This window comes from Myotis daubentonii, chromosome 6 (genome assembly GCF_963259705.1).
Source record: "Myotis daubentonii chromosome 6, mMyoDau2.1, whole genome shotgun sequence".
NCBI classification, from domain to species: Eukaryota; Metazoa; Chordata; class Mammalia; order Chiroptera; family Vespertilionidae; genus Myotis; species Myotis daubentonii.
Window position 1 is genome coordinate 45,264,699 of NC_081845.1, and position 22,721 is coordinate 45,287,419.

At 40.3% G+C, this 22,721-nt stretch overlaps 1 protein-coding gene across 7 annotated transcripts in view; it reads left to right on the forward strand.

Annotated features, from left to right (window-relative positions):
- The first annotated feature begins 7,324 nt into the window (after positions 1-7,324).
- USP45 (ubiquitin specific peptidase 45) overlaps positions 7,325-22,721 on the forward strand; it is a 58,746-nt gene continuing 43,349 nt past the window's right edge. For 2 of the 7 annotated variants that reach the window (XM_059700868.1, XM_059700867.1), the window contains exons 1-4: positions 7,330-7,390; positions 11,137-11,246; positions 18,249-18,421; positions 18,782-18,885. In XM_059700868.1, coding sequence (XP_059556851.1) covers positions 11,147-11,246; positions 18,249-18,421; positions 18,782-18,885 — 377 coding nt within the window. In that variant the 5' untranslated portion in view covers positions 7,330-7,390; positions 11,137-11,146. Of the gene's footprint in view, positions 7,391-11,136; positions 11,247-18,248; positions 18,422-18,781; positions 18,886-22,721 lie in introns of those variants that run through there. The other 5 variants (XM_059700871.1, XM_059700869.1, XM_059700866.1 and 2 more) reach the window with 5 other exon arrangements.

The following is a 22,721-nucleotide window of genomic DNA, read 5'->3' on the forward strand; positions in this document are numbered from 1 at the left end:
GGTCTGGCTCTTGAGCGCCCCCCAGCCAGGTGCCGGCCGAACCGGGTAGTGCCACAAGGCCTAATCGCTGACCCACGTGTCCCACTTGAGCATTTAAAATCCTTTGGAAACTGGCTGGTGTGGCTCAGGGGTTGAGCGTCACCCCTGAGCCAGGAATATGCCGGGGTTGTGGACTCATCCCCAGTAGGGGCGTGCAGGAGGCAGCCCACGATGTTTCTGTCCCTCTCCTGCTCTCTGAAATCAATAAAAACATTTAGAAAAAGAAATCCTTTGGAAAGAAGCTAATTTAATTTTTATTAAGGAGAGATAAAGTTAATTTTTATTAAGGAGAGATAAAGTTTAAAAGTAAATACATGCATGGACAGACAATAGTGCGGTGAGGAAGGGGTCAATGGGGGGGAAAAGGGTACATCTGTAATACTCCTTTCAACAAGAGATAAATTAAAAATAAATAAATAAGAAGTAAATAAGTTGTATTAATAAAAGCAAAAAAACGTAGAAAGTAAGACATATACCAAAGATAATATTTAAAGATTTAAATACATTTCTCCAATTTGCTTCAATGGGATTCTAATATTATAGATTAAAGCAAACTACGTGGAGGTTTTTCTCATAATTGCTCTTGGCTCCAATAGTTCAATTGATTCGAGTGTTATGATAATCTCATGCTGTCATCTTTTTCCCACCACTTGCTGATATTTGATGATATTTGGTGATAACTTTGTCAGGGTTAGGGTGCAACTACTTTTTAAAAATGTGTTAGTTTCCAATCAACACTAATAAAAGAGAAAAATGGTAATTGGCGTACGAGCTACCCTTTTCATTGGCTAATCAGGGCTATATGCAAATTAACTGCCAACTAAGATTGACAGTTAACTGCCAACAAGATGGCGGTTAATTTGCATATGTAGGCACAATGCAGGGAGGCGAAAGGGAAAGCAGGAAGAAGCCCCCTGCCACTGACAGTGATCAGAAACCCAGGGGGGAGCTAAGAGTTGGGGGGCAGGGCAAAGGCGGCCCTGGGGCCGCCTTTGCCCTGCCCCCCAGCCATGATCGGAGAATCAGGCGCCTTTGCCGCCCTGGCCAGTGATAGCAGGAAGTAGGGGTGGAGCCAGCGATGGGAGCTGGGCACGGTCGAAGCTGGCAGTCCCAGAAGCTAGGGGTCCCTTCACGGACTGAAATAACGAATATTATACAGACGCCCGACAGCAGACCAGAGGAGCGCAAGAATCAAGTCAATGATTTGAAATGCGAGGAAGCAAAAAACATCCAACCGGAAAAGCAAAATGAAAAAAGAATCCAAAAATGCGAGGATAGTGTAAGGAGCCTCTGGGACAGCTTCAAGCGTACCAACATCAGAATTATAGGGGTGCCAGAAGATGAGAGAGAACAAGATATTGAAAACCTATTTGAAGAAATAATGACAGAAAACTTCCCCCACCTGGTGAAAGAAATGGACTTACAGGTCCAAGAAGCGCGGAGAACCCCAAACAAAAGGAATCCAAAGAGGACCACACCAAGACACATCATAATTAAAATGCCAAGAGCAAAAGATAAAGAGAGAATCTTAAAAGCAGCAAGAGAAAGAAACCGAGTTACCTACAAGGGAATACCCATACGACTGTCAGCTGATTTCTCAACAGAAACTTTACAGGCCAGAAGGGAGTGGCAAGAAATATTCAAAGTGATGAATACCAAGAACCTACAACCTAGATTACTTTACCCAGCAAAGCTATCATTCAGAATTGAAGGTCAGATAAAGAGCTTCACAGATAAGGAAAAGCTAAAGGAGTTCATCACCACCAAACCAGGATTATATGAAATGCTGAAAGGTATCCTTTAAGAAGAGGAAGAGGAAGAAAAAGGTAAAGATACACATTATGAACAACAAATATGCATCTATCAACAAGTGAATCTAAGAATCAAGTGAATTAATAATCTGATGAACAGAATGAACTGTTGATTATAATAGAATCAGGGACATAGAAAGGGAATGGACTGACTATTCTTAGGGGGGAAAGGGGTGTGGGAGATGTGGGAAGAGACTGGACAAAAATCGTGCACCTATGGATGAGGACAGTGGGTGGGGAGTGAGGGCGGAGGGTGGGGCGGGAACTGGGAGGAGGGGAGTTATGGGGGGGGAAAAAAAAGAGGAACAAATGTAATAATCTGAACAATAAAGATTTAATTAAAAAAAAAAAAAAAAGAAAATGAAAAGAGTGATGGGGTGGGTGTGGGCTGGAAGGGGGTCAATGCGGGGGGAAAGGGGACATCTGTAAAACTTTCAACAATAAAGATAAACTTGCCATAAAAAAAAAAAAAAAAAAAAAAAAGAAGCTAGGGGTCCCTTGCCTGGGCCTAAAGCGAAGCCCACGATCGCGGGGCCGCTGCAGCTGCGGGTCCCCGCTGCCCGGGCTGGACGCCTAGGCCAGAGGCGTCAGGCCTGGGCAAGGGGCCGATCCTGTGATTGGAGGGTGATGGGGGTCAATGCCTGAGGGCTCCCAGTATGTGAGAGGGGGCAGGCTGGGCTGAGGGACACTCCCCCGCACACACACCCAGTGCACGAATTTCGTGCACCGGGCCCCTAGTTGTTACTATAATACAACACCACAAGTTTGCTGGCTTAAGACAATACAAATTTATTATTATCTAGTTATATAGGTCAGCAGTCTCACATGGCTAAAATTAAGGTGTCATCAAGCCTGTGTTCCTTCTGAAGGCTCTAGGCGAGAATTTCTTTCCCATCTACGAGAGCAAGCATGACAACTCGTGGACCGTGGGCTACACATGGCCCACAATGAATATTTCTGCAGCCCAGCCAATATAACAGTATGTAAGAAACTTTTTAAAAAATATATATTTTACTGATTTTTTAGAGAAGAAGGGAGAGGGATAGAGTTAGAAACATCAATGAGAGAGAAACATCGATCAGCTGCCTCCTGCACACCCCCTACTGGGGATGTGCCCGCAACCAAGGTACATGCCCTTGACTGGAATCGAACCTGGGACCCTTCAGTCCATAGGCCAACACTGAGCCAAACCTGTTAGGGCTGTAAGAATGTTTTAATAAAAATTTTGTAACTTAATTTTTACAATATCCTGTTATACATAGTTATTAATAACGAACTACAATGTTCGCTAATGACTGATTACTATAATCATGTTGCATTCATTTCTCTTTTGCGCCTTACATGCAGGTGCACCATTTCTCTCCACTAATACTAGCAGCGAATATTTTAGCAGCCGGTTGCTACATCATTAGTCTTAGACTGACTTGTTTGGTGTGCGCAACAGGAAATATTTTGCTTTCGGAGAAGAAGAAAAATAGGTTTATTTGCGTTACGCTTATTAATCTGTATAGTAATTCAGTGTCTGGTAAGTTAATGTTCAAGAAAAAATATTAATTTTTATTAAAATGTTCTATTATTTTATGTTAACGATTACTCATTTATTTCAGCCCTTTGTATTCAGCTGTCTGTATAGAAATAAACCTACGTTTCTATGAAAATTGAAGCTTTTGTTTTTTTGCAGTCCACATAAACTGAAATCTTGTTTATCTGGCCTGTGTTAGCCTTTGAGTTTGACATGCTTGTAGAGGCTGCCCGCATTCCTTGGCTAGTGGTCCCCTTCCCCATCTTCAAAGCCAGCAGTTTAGCATCTTCAAATTTCTCTCTAAGTGTGGCCTGATTCTGTTATACATCCCTTCTTTTCCTCTGATCCTCTTGCCTCCCTTTTTTTCTTGTTTTTTAATTTTTTTTTTAATCCTCACCACAGGGTATTTTTCCATTGATTTTTAGAGAGAGTGGAGAGGAGAGGAAAAGATAGAGAGAAACATCGATGTGTCTCAGATCGATTGGTTGCCTCTGGCAGACACCCTGACCAGGGCCTGATGGAGCCTGCACCCAAGATCCATGATCTTGACCGGAATTGAACCCGGGACCCTTCAGTCAGCAGGCAAATGCTCTATCCACTGATAGAGCCTTTTATAAGGACCTTTGTCCTTACACTGGGACCACTCAGATAATCCAGGATAACCTCCCAGCTTAAGATTCTTAATTTAGTCACATCTGCAAAGTCCTTTTGCCATGTAAGGTAACATACGCACAGGTTTCAGGAATTAGAACACCTTGCGGGGCCGGATAGAACACCTATCACATAAAGTTTTCAGCCTATCACATAAAGTTTCTTATTATCTGGTTTTAAATTTATTCTTAACTTGGGTTCCAAGCATACTTGGAACTATATTAAGAAAGCTATACTTAAATGTGAATTTATTCACAGTAGGAATTTAAAAATTAATGTCTAAATGGAATTATTAGTGTCCAAGCACCCATATCTTTATAAATGCCTTCCCATGTTAATTTCATTAAACATGTACTTTTCAATTGTTCCATTTTCAATAATTTAATAATTATTAAAACCACTTCAGATTTCTATGCCAATAACATCACTTACGATTATTTTTTTCCAAATCATTTGGATCTAAATCATAGTCTCTATGTAATCTATTTGGTGGATTAACTTTGAACCAAGATGTCATTATATATTGCAGATTCATGTACTCTCCATGGCATCCCCAAGCTGTCTTGAATATGCATTATAAACTATCAGTTGTATGGACACAGACATGAAAACAATGTATATGTCTCCATGAATCACCTTTAATGATTTATGCTTTGGCAAGAGCACACGTTACTAAACAGCTTTTTCCTAATGTTTATGACTAATTATTTGAGAAATATGTTCCTGTAAGATTTTTTTTCTGAAAAGGTGAATGTGTCCTTTCATATCTAGCACAGTGCCAAACTTGGTTTATTTAAGAGTTCTTAGAGCATAAAGATGTTGTCAAAAGAGATTGCTCCTCAGATGAGTGTCAAAGTTCTTCCTTCAGAGAGAGTTAGCAAGGCTTAAAGTGGGATGAAAGGGAAAGAAATCATTTAACTTTCTGGGAGAGGACTACTAATGCTAAGTTGATATGAACGATTAATTTTCAAACAACTCATTTTCTTTTTCTTTGCTCCTTTTTATTGGGGGGGCATAAGACAAGTAGGAAGGAAGGGATTATTAAAAAGAGTTGAGGTTTTTCTCATTTCTTTCTAAATCCACTTCAAACCCCTAGATATTTTTTTTAATCAAGTGAAGAATTAGGAAATGTTTTGCCTTTCATACAACTTTTTTCAAAAGAGTTTCTATCAAAAATTAAAATTGAAATCAATCTGTTGGCTCAGCATTTCCATTGTTAATAGTCTACAGAAAACATTTCCACAAGTAGGCAAGGAAAACTGTACATTAATAAGGGAATAATTGAAGAGGAAAAAAAAGTGATACATCCATTCACTGATAAAAGAATGAGGCTACTGTGAAAATATGTCCAAGATATACTGTCAGGTGGAAAAAAATCAAGTGTGAAATAGAGTGTAGACTTTAATGTAATCCGTGTTCTCTTTTAAAAAATGGTAATTATATAAAAATATGGTTTCCATACACAATGTAAACATTTAGTAATATCCTTAACCAAATTCTCTACATGGAAATAATTTTTATTTCATAAGAAATGAATTGGAGTTTTGTTGTTGTTATGTTTTGGTTTATCTCTAATATCTTTTGACTCTTAATCCAAGGCTTTATTCATAAGGCCAAACCTGACCCATGCTGAAGAACCTGGAAAGATTATAAGAATTGTAGAGCTTATCCATAACTAGCATTAATGTTTGCAATATCATTCTGATGCTGGAGGGCTCACAGGGAGGCCAAGGGAGGCCTCACCCCAGTGACAGTGTCCAGGTTCTTGTCACTGGGCAGGAAAAAATTCAAGAGCGAGACAGAGAGTAAACAAAGCACATAAGATTTATTAAGGTGACAGTACACTCTCAAGAAGGAGTAGAGTGTGGGCCAACTCAGGAAGTGAGTCACACCCATGGAATCTGGGTGGAGGTTTCCACCATAGCAAGGGGAGGGAATGGAGGTGGCTAGTGGTCTCTGATGCTGGGGGTGGGGGTCGGGGTGTTCGTTGTGCAACTCATCTCAGTCCCTCCTCTCTGGATGGGGGGGTTTCTGGAGGGCAGAGTTGCCTCAAAACTAGGCCCCAAAACTAAATGTAGGTAAACGTGACTGCTAATTCTGGCTGAGACTAGTTTTCGTTTGTCTAAACTATTTTTTTAAAATATATTTTATTGATTTTTTACAGAGAGGAAGGGAGAGGGATAGAGAGTTAGAAACACCGATGAGAGAGAAACATTGATCAGCTGCCTCCTGCACACCCCCCACTGGGGATGTGCCCATACTCAAGGTACATGCCCTTGACTGGAATCGAACCTGGGACCCTTCAGTCCGCAGGCCAACACTCTATCCACTGAGCCAACCGGTCAGGCTGTCTCAACTATTTTTTAAAAAATACATTTTTATTGATTTCAGAGAGGAAGGGAGAGGGAGAGAGAGAGAGAAACATCAGTGATGAAAGAGGATCATTGATCGGCTGTCTCCTCCACGCCCTCTACTGGGGATCGAGCATGCAACCTGGACATGTGCCCTGGACCAGAGCGGTACCCAGGACCCTACAGTCCGCAGGCTCTATCTACTGAGCCAAACCCGCTGGGGCCATCTCAACTATTTCTTACTCAGCTATTTCTTAGCCTTGAGTTCCACTTGTGACCCACTGGAGAGCAGCGCTGATAGCTCGGTGGACATTTCATTACCCAAAGGGGAGGGGGTCAGTAAGGGGACAGGTGTCTGGCCACAAGTCAACCTGTAGTGCCCTAACCTAGAAGGGGAGGGGAGGGATAGAACCTGGGGCTTCTGCTCCCCTGCTTCAGTTCAATTGAAATATTTCCAAACCAGCTACGTTTACTAAGCATATGCAATATGCAGACCACTTTAACGGGTGAACTAAATTTCAAGAGGTATAGGTGTAGATCAAGAAGTTCCCTGTCCAGACAGAAAATAAGAAAGGTAAGACAATCATAATGAAGAAGAGCAAGGTAATGTATGATGGCTGTCAGATGTGACTTGGTTGTACAGTGTGACGTGGAAAGGAAAAAGCTGTCCCAGCAGGTGCGCAGCAACAAGGGAGATTTCATCCCGACCCTGGGAAGACCGAGCTGCGCACTCCAGGCTGCTATTCGAATCCAAACGGGAGCCCTGCGCTATTATTTTAAGATCAGCGGGCGCCGACCGGCTCTGCCCACGGAGAGAACGCAGGCCTTACCGCGCCCGGCCCGCCCTGTTCACGCCCCACCCGGTGCGCGGCTCCCCAGGGCGGTCCCCGCCCGCCCGCCCAGACCTCCGGACCGCCCGGCTCCCGGCCCCGCCCCCGGCCCCGCCCCCGCCGCCGGCGGGACGGCCGCGCAGGCGCAGTCCCTTCTGGTGTGGACCTGGAGGCCCGGCCTGGCGGGTGAGTTGGGGCTGAGGGGTCGCAGCTGCTCCGTCTTGGCTTCCGCGATCCTGACCCCCAAGGGCGTGATGGGCCTGGGAGAGGGGCCCCCCTGCGCCCTCCCGTCCTGCTGATCTCGGGGGGCGCCGGGCGGTCATCCAGCGCCGTGCGGTCGCGGCTGAGCGGGCCCGGTGTCCGGGCGGCGGCCGGAGGGGCCGGGGCGTCCTGGCGGGAGAGGGGCCGAGTCCCCGCCTCACCTTGACCGGGGCGCGCGGCGGCCCAGCGCCCCTCTGGCCCGGCCTCCCTCCGGCATTCTCTCCTCCACGACGCATTTCCTCCGAAGAAACGGGGGGTGTTTGTGGTCGTGACCGGGGGCCGCGTGTCTACAGGGTCTCTTGCTGCAACGCGCTGTGTTGGGAGCCCTTGAGACGGACTGCCTGGGTCCAGATCACCCCGCCTCCCAGCACACACACACACACACACACACACACACACTCACTGAGCCCTTGAGACGGACTGCCTGGGTCCAGATCACCCCGCCTCCCAGCACACACACACACACACACACACACACACACACACACACACACACTCACTGAGCCCTGGAGACGGACTGCCTGGGTCCAGATCACCCCGCCTCCCAGCGCACACACACACACACACACACACACTCACACTCTTCCTGGCTCCGGGAACCCTGCCCGTCACCTAATCTCTGTGTACCCCGGTTTCAAGTGTAAAATGGGCGAAATAATAGTACCCTACCTCGTAGGGTGGAAGTGCGGATCCCCTGGGCTTAGCCGTGCTTGGAAGCGAGTGTGATGCTCAGTAAAACTGTGTAAGTGCTGTTCATCTCTTTGAGCCTGGAATCTAAAAGGAGAGTTGTGTCCCAATTTCCCCTCCCTCCCCCAACCCGGCCTCCCGCCGCTGAAAATAATTGCCCAAGAGTAAGAAAAATATTTTTCTTTAAAGAATACGGGCTTTTTTTTTTTTTTTTTTGCATAACCTGCTTTTAAACAATTAAACATTCCTAAACAACTTAGTTGTACATCCTACATTAAAGAAAAGAACAGATGTTAGAGTAATGCTGAAGTTGAAAACTGAGAAAAATGGTCCAGAGCATTTGTGCTGCAAGGAGCACAGTAGGCCTGAGCTTGCTGTCTTTTTAGAAAGGCTCCTTCCTGCGAGGCTAGCGCTTGTTTGGTATCTGGCAACAATATGGTTTATGCTTTATAATATGGTTGCGCTGAAGTTATCAGCTCCCATAGAAATCCTGGGCCTGCGAGTCTGTAATGGGCTTCCCTGGGCAAAAACATTGCACAGACATTTTGCTGGATTAGATTCCTTCTGGGAGGCAGAGAACATAAAGCACTTGTTGAGATGCAGCCTCCTGTGAGCCCCGGCACTAAGGGAGAGCAGGAGTGGCTGGGCAAGGAAGCTGGAAGAACTCGAAGTTGTGGTTAGAGAATGGAATACTTGAATTAGTGATTTTGCAAAGCAGGACTGTGGGGCTAAGGGGATGAGGAAGTGGGAGGTAAAAGGCAATCAGAAATGAAGTGGTCAAGGAACTCAGAGGCCGTGTGCATCTCTGTGACCTTGAAGGCCCTCATTTTTTGCAGTTCAATATGGTGACCCTTGGACTTAAAGAAATTACTCATAAAATGACTCACAAAAGCTCCCGAACGTGGGACATTATATAACTAAATCAAGATTCAGAATTTATTACTGAGTTGAAAGATTCTTGCACCTTGACCAATAAAAGCAAATAAACAAATCATCATGAATATTACAGTGTAGCTGAGCCATGAAGCAGGGTGATACTAGGTAGGACTTAGGCTAAGCTACTTTAATAAAGACGCTAGCCCTGACCGGTTTGGCTCAGTGGATAGAGCGTCTGCCTGCGGACTCAAGGGTCCCGAGTTCGATTCCAGTCAAGGGCATGTACCTTGGTTGCAGGCAATCCCCAGTGGGGGGTGTGCAGGAGGCAGCTGATCAGTGTTTCTCTCTCATCGATGTTTCTAACTCCCTCTCCCTCTCCCTCTCTGTAAAAAATCAATAAAATACATTAAAAAAAAAAATAAAGACTCCAAAATATAGTGGTTTAAAAAAATCGCATAACTTGTATCTAAAATCTTGAGAATTAACTGAGTTTTAAAGAAACATAAGAGATAGAGTTAAATAACACCATGAGGAAAGAGTCAAATTCAATGCGGGGATATTAGAGTCTTGCTATTGAAAGTGGACCCCCAGCACTGGCTTCCCATTGGGAGCTTGCAAAGGAGGCAGAATCTCAGGTCCTGTGACAACAGTCTTGTTTAATCAAAATCTACATTTTATTTATTTTTTAAATTTTATTTTATTGTTTAAAGTATCACAAATAGTAGTACATATGTCTCCTTTTAAAATCTACATTTTAGCAAAACCTCCAAGATGACTCATGCACTGCCCTGATCTCTTAAAAAAGCCAGTGTCTTAGGAAAGTAGGGCACTGTTAACTTTCCATCTTTTATGGGAAGAACAGTTGTCAATTAAAAAGTACTAAAGCGACATAACCAATACAAAAGCCTTGATTGAATCCTTATTCAAAAAACCAGTATAGAAGACACTTTTGGGTCAGCAGAAGAAATTAAATATGTTAATTTTCTGAGATGTGATGTGATTATATAGGAGAATATTGTTATTCTTAAGAGATACATGCTGTCTGCAACATTCAGATAGTTCAGCAAAAACAAACATACAGCCCTGGCTGGTTTGGCTCAGTGGATAGAGCATCGGCCTGCAGACTGAAGGGACCCAGGTTCAATTCTGGTCAGGGGCACATACCTGGGCTGTGGGCTCCATCCCCAGTATTCTCTCTCCCTCTCTCTTCCTCTCTGAAATCAATAAAAATATATTTTAAAAAAACAAACCCAAAACAAACATACAGGTATATATGTCTATATGCACATTGCTATTTAGATAAAATAAGTATGGCAAAATGTTTTAGTGGGATTTAGATAGTATATGGGTATTCATTATATTGTTCTTGTAATTTTTGTGGAAGTTTAAAACTTTTCATAATAAAAAAGTGGGAGCCAGGCCAGTGTGGCTCAGTGGTTGAGCATTTACCGATGAACCAGGAAGTCACGTTTTGATCCTGATCAGGGCAAGTGCCTGGGTTGTAAGCTCAATCCCTGGTGAAGTGTGCAGGAGGCAGCTGATCAATGGTTCTCTTTCATCATTGATGTTTCTCTCCCTCCCTCTCCTCTCCTCTGTGAAATCAATAAAAAATATCTTTAAAAAAATAATTAAAAAAATGAAATAAAAAGTGGGGGAAAGGTAGAAACTTATTTCTCTCTCAGTAGCCTAGCACTAGGTCATACAGAAAGGTGGGGTGGTTCTACTGTGCTTGGCACATGGCTTCTATCCCTGGTCCATTGTAGCTTTACCAACTCCTACTACCTCCTAGCTAGTGAGACAGACAGGGCTAGGGGAGCACCTGACTTAGAAGCAGCACTTGTTCCATTGATCAGAACTTTAGTTTTTCATTCACCTAGATAGCATATATCTAGGGAGTAGTCAGTAAAAGTCACATATAAAGTGCCATTTTATGTTGGTTTAATAAAGACTTTTTCGTTCCAGCTGACCCTCCCCTCTTCCTCTGTTGATGTAGTAGACCAATTAAAGTGGAAGTAATCTCAATTTTAATATGCATTAAGTATAATACATAAAATTTTATTTTTGAGGATTAAATTATATTCATCCCCCCCTCCCCCCAACCTTTTCAGTAAATAACAGATGCGGGTGAAAGAGCCATCCAAAGTTTTATCTGAGAAAGCCAAAAGAAGTAAAAGGCCGACAATACCTCATGATGAAGACTCTTCAGATGACATTGCTGGTACGTTGTGACTGGCCTCCTAAATAGTGTTGCAGAAAAGAAATAACATACATTTTTTATTTTATTTTTAAATTACAGTTTACATTCAATATTATTTTGTATTAGTTTCAAATGTACAGCATAGTGGTTAAACATATACTTTTAATTAATAAAATCTTTTCTCTTTGTTTTTACCATTTTCTGTATAAACATAAAAATCAGCTTGTTTAGTTTCAAAAACTGCTGTTGGTGTTTTTATTGATATTTTGTTTAGTTGATAAAGTAATCAGAAGTGGCTTATTTTTGTCATTGCCCTGTTTCTCATCGTCTATTAAAACCAGTCTTTACATTGTTACAGAATTTACCAGGCGACTGGAAAATACTCACACAGGAGTACTCGGAGATACAGGAAAAAGCCATTTATTTCCAGATGTACTAGTACCGTGACTTAGGGGAGCCTGTTTCCAAATCCTGAGCAAACCAATATGGAGGAAGCTTTCCCTTTATACCCTTTGGTTTCCTTGTCCCCCAAATATGGATCAGACTTCCAGACCTTTCGTGGGCTTTGCAAAAAGCCCCATGTGTTGGGACGGGGGCCCTGAGAGACCACACCTAAAGGCCTGGCCTGGCGCCAGCGCTGATAACCCCGTCCGGGGGTTGTGTATGGTTCATGGTTTATGGCCTCTGTAAAATGGGAGTACTTAGGTAAACAGGTCTTGCAAGACCAGATAATTAAGGAAGGGGCAGTGACTAGATCAGCCGTGGGCAAACTATGGCCCGCAGGCCGGATCGTTTGAAATGAATAAAACTAAAAAAAAAAAGACCGTACCCTTTTATGTAATGATGTTTACTTTGAATTTATATTAGTTCACACAAACACTCCATCCATGCTTTTGTTCCGGCCCTCTGATCCAGTTTAAGAACCCATAGTGGCCCTCGAGTCAACAAGTTTGCCCACCCCTGGACTAGACTATAGGCTAACAGGAATGTGCATTAGGGATACTAATTAACTAGGTTCAGAGTCAGGCTGCTGTCTCCCCTCCCAGAAAATGACTTATTTTCCTCATCAGCGTCACTGAGGTGCAGACGATCCTGGGGAGCTGCTGGCTTTAGGACCTGCATTAGCCTCATGCCTTCGGTTTTGGCCTTGGAGGATTTTCTTTATTTTCTTACCAGTTAGTTCAGCTCTTCATTTAAAAAGATGTTTTGAAGCCCTAGCTGGTTTGGCTCAGTGGATAGAGCGTCAGCCTCTGGACTGAAGTGTCCTGGGTTCGATTCTGATTAAGGGCACATGCCTGGGTTGCGGCTTGAAACCCAGTGGGGGGCGTGCGGGAGGCAGCTGGTCAATGATTCTCTCTCATCATTGTTTCTATCTCTCTCTCCCTCTCCCTTCCTCTCTGAAATCAATAAAAATATCTTATATAATAAAAGGCTAATATGCAAATTGACCAAATGGCAGAACAACCAGTTGCTATGATGCACACTGACCACCAGGGAGCAGATGCTCAATGCAGGAGCTGCCCCCTGGTGGTCAGTGTGCTCCCACAGGAGGAGGCCCGCTCAGCCAGAAGCCGGGCTCACTGCTGGCGAGTGCAGTGCCACTGCGGCAGTCCTAACGACCCCTCCGGGGATGTCCGACTGCTGGCTTAGGCCCGCTCTAGCTAGCTAGTCTAAGCCAGCAGTTGGACATCCCCCAAGGGGTCCCAGAGTGCGAGAGGGCACAGGCCGGGCTGAGGGGACCCCCCCTCCCCCTCCAGTGCATGAATGTTGTGCACTGGGCCATATATATATATATATATATATATATACATATATATATATATATATATATAATGTTTTTAACATATTATTTCCATTTTTACATGTTTTATAATCTGGATAATGTTTCAGGATAGCTAAATTGTTGAATTGAAGAAAGTCTGAATTTTATCTTTAAATAGTCTCTTGTTAATATGGTTTTCTTCAGGGATTCAGATTATTCTTATGCTAACTCTCCTTTGCCTGTCTTCCTTCCATAGTTATTTTTTTCCTCAAATCCTCTAAAACTCCTCTTTCCTTTTCATTTTGCTTGCTGTTCTTATTTTTATCCTTTGGTGTGTTTTCAGCAGTCACCTTATGTACTTTAGTTTTGCCTTCGTTTTTGTGGTTTTATTATTTTTTTCTTCCACTTATTTCCTGAACTCTGATAGTTACTTCCTGTTATTTTACTACTGTTTGTATTCTCTCTGCTTCTGTTTTGTGTTTTTATTTCCTGGCAGTGATTACTCTGCCATGATTTTTCATTTCCTTTCTTCCTTTATCTTATGTTATCTCAGCCTAGAATTTGCATTTTTAAATTTTTTACTTTGAATACTCACTTTTTGATGTAGGGTTGCCTTTCTTGGGCCAGTAAGTTTTAGAATATTTATGCTGGAAGGAGGACCAGAGCACTGTTGAGACCTAACAAGAATTTTGAGTTTTGAGTCATTTAGCCTTTGCTTCTTTCCAACCACCAGGATTATGCAGCACTGTTGTTTGTTTGTTTTTTGAATCCAAAGTATCTCTTCTTCCCAACTGCCATATAGAAACAAGTCTGTTCCTTGCAAATATGGCTGGCTTTTTTGTTCCCCCCCTACTGAATGAGAAAGTCTCTACTTGTGCTTCTTCTGAAAACAAAATTGAATATAGGGGAGCCCCTGTTGGTGCAGCACAGAGATTTGGGTTTTGTCCTGTGGCTGCGAAGTATACGTCATTCTCTATGAAAGCCACAGCTGCAGTATTCTCTCTGCCTCCTGTGTGTGCTCCTGTTTGATCTCTGCTGCTTCAAGGTGGGGGCTCTTCACTGACTTTGCGACTTGGATATTCAGCTGTACCCTGGTTTCACTGAAAATGATGTTTGTTACTTTTTCTTTTTGTCCTTGGATATTTTCTGGGAGGAAAAAGAAGTGATGATTTTTATGCCACTATTTGCAAACTGGAAGACATCCTTATAAAGTTTTTTTTATTAATATTTAAAGTAGAAAACATGGAGATTTGGATTATTGTTTTCGATTTGTTAATGTGAAACAACTATGGACTTTAACATATTTTTATATTTTTATTCAGAAATCTCTAGAGGGCCTACTTGTCAGATGAAATTTAGATAATTCTATGACTAAACGAATTATAGAAAACTGCTTATTAACACACAAGGAATTTTTTAATATTCCCTTTCCCCCCAATATGGTCCCATTTAAACACTGGTTAGCTCTTGAAGGAAAACTTCAAGCTTTTAAATTTTCTTATAAAAAGTATATATGGTGAGACATTTAAAAGCTAATTGACTTAATTTAGGGGCCTGGGACTTATTTTAAAAATCTGACTGAGTAAATTTTAAATAACTTACTGGCTTTATCCAATAATTCATGAATTGGTTAGCATCCCATCTAGCAGACAGAAAGGAGCTCCAAAATGAAAGTCTTTTATAGGAAAAAGGGAGCAGGACAAGGAGGTTATACTAGCAAAAAGCAGGTTTGTGTGGCACGACCACTTTCCTTTAAGGCAGTGGTTCTCAGCTTTCCTAATGCCGCGACCCTTTAATACAGTTTCTCATGTTGTGGTGACCCCCAATTTCATTGTTACAAATTGAACATAATTAAAGCATAGTGATTAATCACAAAAACAATATGTAATTATATATGTATTTTCCGATGGTCTTAGGCGACCCCTGTGAAAGGGTCGTTCGACCCCCAGGTTGAGAACCGCTGCTTTAAGGGTTGGTGGGTGCCCTGCAGATTACCTCACTAGTGCTGACCACGTAATTCCAGGTTGACTGCTTTAAGATTCCATTCCTGGTTTAAAATTCCTTTCCAGAGGCAGAAACTGTAATTAAGTTAGGAATTAAGAACTGAATTGGTGGCATGGGGCTTTGCATAACTGACTCCATTTTGGTCTTGTCTTTTTTTTTTTAACGTCTTTTATCTTGAATTCATTAACAATTTCAGTATTAGAAATCTGAATTATAGAATCAGAGAATGGTTAAGTTGTAACCTGACCAGATCCCATCCCAAAGATGATATAGGAGGTTATGTGGAATGATTTTACTCTTAGAATGTTAAAACATAAAAACAAACAAAACAATGGCATGTGGTAAAACCATTTCTAGGTTTTGTTTGACAATGGAAGAACATCTTTATTTTTCAGGAAAGATTAAGACTGTCAGCTTGGAATTCTATATCCAATGAAAATGTCATTTAAAAACAGAATCAAATTGGTTTTCAAACAAAGAAATATTTAGAGAATTTTTCCAAAGAACTGAACTGCTGCCCTGGCTGGTGTGGTTTGGTGGTTGGAGCATCAGCCCCTGGGTCGTGGGTTTGATTCCCAGTTGGGAGCGTGTGCCTCATTTGTATGTTCTCTTTGAAGAAGTGCCTATTTAGGTCCTTTGCCCAGATTTTAATTGGATTGTTTGTCTTCCTTTTGTTAAGTTATATGAGTTCCCTATATATTTTGGAAATTAACCCCTTATCGGATGTATCATTGGCAAATATGTTCTCCCATGCAGTGGGATCTCTTTTCATTTTGTTGGTGGTTTCTTTCCCTGTGCAGAAGCTTTTTGTTTTGATGTAGACCCATTTGTTTATTTTCTTTTTAGTTTCCTTTGTCCCATTTCTAGCCCATTCGCAGGTTTTGAACTTGAGTGATTATTTATTCGTCCCCCCCACCACACACACCGAACAGCCCTTTTTTAATGGCATGCATCCTTGTTTTTCAAATCTAGGACTTAAGACATACTTCAGATATAGTTCAAACATACTCCTTTATGTCTATTCTTATAATTTGCTCTTGGTATAAAATGAGGAGTTTTAATCTTTTCCCAGATTGATATATTATTTCTGTTAAAATTATATTTTATTATAAGTAACTTGTCAGGCCCTAGCTGGTTTGGCTCAGTGGATAGAGTGTTGGTCTGCGGACTGAAGGGTCCCAGATTCGATTCTGGTCAAGGGCAATGCCTGGGTTGCGGGCTCATTCCCCAGTGGGGGGCTTGCAGGAGGCAGCTGATCAATGATTCTCATCATTGATGTTTCTAGCTCTCTTTCCCTCTTTGAAATCAATAAAAATATATTTAAAAACAACAAGTAACTTGCCAGGAATCACATTCTTTGGCTTCAGGATGAAATGGAAGTAATGTTTAGGCTGTCTCCAGTTAAATAGTAGGTGAAAAGGAATGCCTCGCATTTTGAAAGGGAAGTGGAATATACATACTCTTTCTGTTTCCTTCTTCAAGTTACTCAGTCTCGGTTTGATTTTGGCAGGTAGTTACAGCTTGGTGTTTGGAATATTTGAGGTGAAGAAATTAAAGTGCTCAGATATTTGGGAGAAATGGAAGCATCTTTGTGCCCTTGGGAGAAGAATATGGTTATTTGAAAATTAAAAACATACTTGCTTATTTTGATCATTTGTCTCCACACAATGCACACAGTGGGAATATGTTATAAGGGGTAATTAAGGACCATGCAAAATCATTTGTTATTTGGGAATATTCATTAAGGAGAATTCTGAGAATTCTTATTCCTGTAAACTATGCCATTGTTCCTCTCTCTCCTTTCTCCCAACAATGATGAAAATAGCGTCTATTCAAAAGCATAACCAATGGACATAAGACACTGGGGGATAGGGGAGGCTAGGGGACTAGCTAGGGCGGGGGGGGGGGGGGGGAAATGGACACATATGTAATACCCTTTGTATTACTTTAAGCAATAAAAAAAAAATAAAAATAAAAAAAAGTTAAAAATAAATAAATAAATTAATTAAAAAACAAAACAAAACGATTTTAGGTGTGTACTTCTAGGAATATATCCCAAGAAACCAGAAACACCAATCAGAAAGGATATATGCACCCCTATGTTCATAGCCGCACAATTCACCATAGCTAAGATTTGGAAGCAGCCTAAGTGCCCATCAGTAGATGAATGGATTAGAAAACTGTGGTACATCTACACAATGGAATACCACCCTGCTGTAAAAAGGAAGGAACCCCTACCATTTGCAACTGCATGGATGGACCTTGAGAGCATTATGCTAAGCGAAATGAGTCAGTCAGAGAAAGATAAATATCACATATATAATGAACAACATAAACTGATGAACAAAAACAGATCCAGAGACAGAGAAGCATCGATCAGAGCATCAAACCTCAGAAAGAAGGCAGGGGAGGGTGAGGGGAAGGGGGAGAGATCAACCAAAGGACTTGTATGCATGCATATAAGCCTAACCAATGGACACAGACACCAGGGGGGTGAGGGCATGAATGAGGAGGTGGGAGGGGGGAATGGGGGATAAGGACACATATGTAATACCTTAATAAGAATAAAAAAAAAGATTTTAGGTGTGTATCTTAATGGAAAGAAAATATATTCAAAATGCTAGACACATTGTAGCTGCTCAGTAAATAATCTCCTTTATTTTATTTATTAAATTTTTATTTTTGAACTAATTGTAGATTCACAGGAAGGTACAAAGAAATATACAAGGAGGTCCCACTCACCCTTCACTTAACCTCTCTTGGTTTAACATATTGTATTTCTATATATATCAAAACCAGGAACCTGACATAGGTGCAGTGCTTAGGTTATTTAGATTTCACCAGATATATATGCATTCGTGTGTGTGTGTGTGTGTGTGTGTGTCTATGTGTCTATGCACATGCATTAGTAGTTTTGCAATTTTATTACATGTGTAGCTTTCTATAACCACCACAATCAAGATACTTGACTGTTAAATCACCACCCAAAGTTGATACCTGTCTACAGCCACAGCTCTGAGTTTCTCCCCATCTGCAGCCTTTGGCAACCACTAATCTGTTCTCCAACTCTATAATTATGTTATTTCACAAATGTTTTATAAATGGAAGCATGCAATATGTATCCTTTATGAGTTATTTTGTTCTTTTTTTCAATCTCAGTGCTTTTTACAGCATTTAAATATTAGTGAGTTTGCTTACTGATGATAGCACTTTGGTTTAGCAAAGAAAATGCTCAAATTTTGTTTTGTCTTATTCAGTAGGTTTCACTTGCCAACATGTAAGTCATGCTGTCAGTGTGAATCATGTGAAAAAAGCAATAGCTGAGAATCTGTGGTCAGCTTGCTCAGAATGTTTAAAAGAAAGAAGATTCCATGATGGACAGCCAGTACTTTCTTCTGAGATTTGGTTGTGCCTCAAGTGTGGTTTTCAGGTGAGAAAATTTTTTTTTTTTATGTGGGAATTTGTCTTAAATATTTTCCTTAATGATTATTTTGAGTTGGATTGTCAGTAATGCTAAGAACTTAAGATAAATTTATTTTATGTTTTGATAGAACTCTCCAAGAAATGTCTTAGAAATGTTTAAGGTAAAGTAAAAGGTATTTTGTTCAGAAAGTAATCATGTGTGGTTTATAAGAACTTGAAAAGGAATCCAGCTCACTCAAAATAGTTCTCATATCTAGACCTTCTTTTACTATTTGTATTGATTTTTGAGTTTGGGTATGATTTAAGTTTTGGTTGATTTAGAAACAAATATGTATGTAAATCAAAACAGCAATCTGTTCCTCTTTAGGGATGTGGTAAAAACTCAGAAAGCCAGCATTCATTGAAGCACTTCAAGAGTTGGAGAACAGAGCTTCACTGTATTATAATTAGTCTGAGCTCATGGATTATATGGTAAGTTAGATTTTGTTAGTACTTATGTCCACTACAAAAATACCCTCTTTTTTTTTTTTTTAGCTTTATGGGTAAAATAATTAAAGATGTTATACCAGCTTAGGCTTTTTAGCCTGACTACAACCTATGGAATAATTTAAGAAAATAATTACTCATGAATATAAAATTTAAATAAGAAAGAAAATAGAAAAATTCTTTCCAGTCACTTTTTCGTAATGAACTTGCTAATACAGAATCCCGAGTTCTAGAGGAGGAAGGAGCTTGAAGCAGTCAAGTGTACGGTGATGCTCTGTAGGTAAAAGGGAACTTCTTAGGGAATCTACTATGAAACCTTACTTGGAAATCAAGTTTCGTTCCCTCACTTTATGCATAAGGACACTGAATATCATTTACCTTTTTGTGGTTACACAATAAAAATCCAGGCACTAAAACAAGTCTTTTTTTTTTTTTTTGAGTCCCTCGTCTCTCCTCAGCATACCACACAGCTTCAGTGGTATAAGTGAACACTATTGAAATGCTTTCCTTGTATTTTACAACAAAAATTTTCTAACTAGAATTTATAGACTCCTAGGGTTCCTTGAATGAGTTTTCAGGAGTTTTCTTAAGACAAAAATATTTTAACTTTGTGTTTTTATTTCAGGGTTCTAAAATTAGTATTAGAATATTTTGGCTGGTAGGAGAGATCACCATCTTATAATTTAATTCATCCACAAGGTCAGATGGTTGCAGCATTTGTGTTTTTGTTGTTGTTGGTTCCAAGCAATAGTATTGGGGAGAATGAGGGAGGAAAATTGCCTGGCTTGTGGCTCAGTGGTTGAGCATCGACCCATGCACCAAGAGGTTACTGGTTCGATTCCCAGTCAGGGTACATGCCTGAGTTGCAGGCTCTATCCCTAGTAGGGGGTGTACAGGAGGCAGCCAATCGATGTTTCTTTCATCCATGTTTCTATCTCTCTCTCCCTCTCTTCTCCTCTCTCTCCAAAATCAATAAAAACATATTAAAATAAAAGAAGGCAAAAATAGAGGGAACTTAATATGTAAATAGTGCATTGGAGCTAGAGGAAGGGGGGGATGATGTCTAGTGTGGCAGCACAATAAACATTTCCCAGTAGTCTTAAAAGAAGCAATGGTCTCAAACTATGGGATGGGCTTGTTAAAGTAGATTGCTGGGTCCCAGGCTTACAGTTCTGATTTAGCAGTTTTAGGGTAGGGCCTGAGAATTTGCCTTTCTATGTCCCCAGGTGTTGCCAGTGCTGCTGGTCTGGGACCACAGTTTGAGGACCATTGCAATGGGAAAAGGTGATGGGAGAATTGAGTGGAACCTGGTAGAATAGTCTCATCTCAAGTCAGTCTGTGTCAAAACTGCCATTGTAGCTCTTAGGATCATTTCCTGTTTAAAGGAAGAAATTCAAGTTTGTCACATACAGCTATAGAAATTTAAAGGTTTTGACTGTTTTCTTTTCTCATCTAATTATTTTCTTATAATATGTTTTTATTGATTACAGAGGAAGGGAGAGGGAGAGAGATAGAAACATCAGTGATGAGAGAGAATCATTGATTGGCTGCCTCCTGCACACCCCCACTGGGGATCAAGCCCACAACCTGGGCATGTGCCTTGACCAAGGAATCGAACGGTGACCTCCTGGTTCATATAGATAGATGCTCAACCAGTTAGCTACACTGGTCAGGCTCCCATCTAATTCTTAAACGTTAAAAAGATTAACAATTTCAATAGAAAATTTCACTAATTTGGATTAAAGAGAGGCCAGCCTGAACTAGGGTAAAACCTAAGAAACTGAAAAAAGAAAGGAATATTGTAGATTTGATCATTTAATTATGGCTAAAAAAGTGTTGCTAGATAGTGGATTTGGTACTGCGTTAATCAATAATAATAATTAGCACAGTAGTTTCTTATCTTTGAATTCATGTTAGAGTCACACACACAGTAGAATTTTAAAAGCCCAGGGGTGTCAGGGGTCCCCTTTGAAATCAGGGCTTTTGTATCTTTAAGTTCCATAGGTGATTCTTATGCCTAAGCAAGAATCTGATTTAACACTTAAAAGTTAATGTATGAATGACTGCTTTTTAAAGTGTCTCAGTTTGTCATATGTAAAAATAAAATCTTATACTTCAGTAAAGTTATTTATTTTTAAAATGATAATACTTTTTGGATTGTTGTGAGGAATTAAACCATAAAATACATGTAAAGCACTTAGAACAGTGACTGGCTCATAGTATATGCTCAATTAAAAAAATTTTTTTTTTTACTTCTAATGAAAACAAGTAGAATTAAGTTATTTTGAGCTGTCTTCTTTTCTCCAACTGCACTGCCATTGTGCAGCTTTTATTTACGTTTTCTTTTTGTACTCTTAAAGTTACAGTATATTTTATAACAAGTAAACATAAAATTACAATGTCAATAAAAATTTCTTGACATTTCAACATCTTTAAAATGAGCAATTATATTTTATTATTTTTGACAATAGTTACATTAGTAAATATAGAGCATCTATCATGTAAGCCTGGTAACTGTTATTAAATTGTTTAAATTCTTTATCAAAAAGTCATTTGGGGATGTTTTCTGTGACTCATTTCCTTCATGGATTTATCTTTGTGTCTATTTTTGTGTATAAGTGAGAGAGGGGACACTCAGTAAATATTTGACTATAAATACTATTTAGGAAAGGAACCTAAATCTAGTTTATAGCCATTGATCCCAGGACCATTAATAATTATAAGAAGATTGTGAATATATAAGTTAGTGTTAGTACAACACATTACGTTTATCAAATTTCATTGCTTTCAAACACATGTTTTTATTTGATCTTTGGATCTCATGAAGATAAAGGGAACAGGTAATGATAATATATATAAGAAACCCATATTAGTACTGTATGCATTAATGAGTAAACTTAGTGGAGGTTGGTTTTCTGAAAAGGTATGCATTTTTGGAAATCATTCCCTAACCCATTCTTTCCAATTAAACCTCAAACAAAATAAAACACTAATGTCAGCCAGTCTTCCCCATCTCTATAAGTGGAACTAAGTATTCAACCAGAAGCCTCGCAGTGTTGTTTTCTTCCCTTTTTTATCTTGTTTTATTTTTTTACCTTTTAACAATAGTAGACAAATAGTATAATGAAGTTTTCCTCTATATCCATGACCCAGCTTTACATATTACTAACTCTCAGCTAGTCTTATTTTATTTAAACCGGGATTTCTCAGTCTCAGTACTAGTGTCATTTGGGCTGATAATTCTTGGTTGTAAGGGGCTGTCCTGTACGTTGTAGGATGTTTGGCAGCATCCCTGGCCTCTCTACCCACGGATGTCAGTAGCAGCTTCCCCAGGGTAACAACCAAAATGGGCTCAAAATATTACCAAATGTCTTCTAAGGGCAAAATTGCTCCCGTTTGAGAATCACTGACGTACCTCCATCCACTTCTCTCTTCTCATGTCTAAACCTGAAAATATATAAAATAAATCTGTTCATTGTTTTCAAGATCCACTGATCTGCTTCTATTCCCGCTACCCTCTAATTTGATATTAGTCAGAGTGGTGTTTTTAAATTTAAAGTGGATAATATCACTTTCCTGCTTGAAAACACCTCATGGCGTCCCATTGCACTTAGGATAAACTACCAAAACTTTAATTGAATAATAAGGTTCAGTATTAACTGTCCACTGCTTATTTCTCTTGATTTTCCTGGTGCCTCACCCTTTGTACCTACCTCCCTTACTCTCATAATTGAAAGACAAAAGCAGGTAAGTGCCAACTTTATTACCTCACGTGCAAAATTATTGAAGATACTTTCAGAATTTGCTTAAATGTTATATGT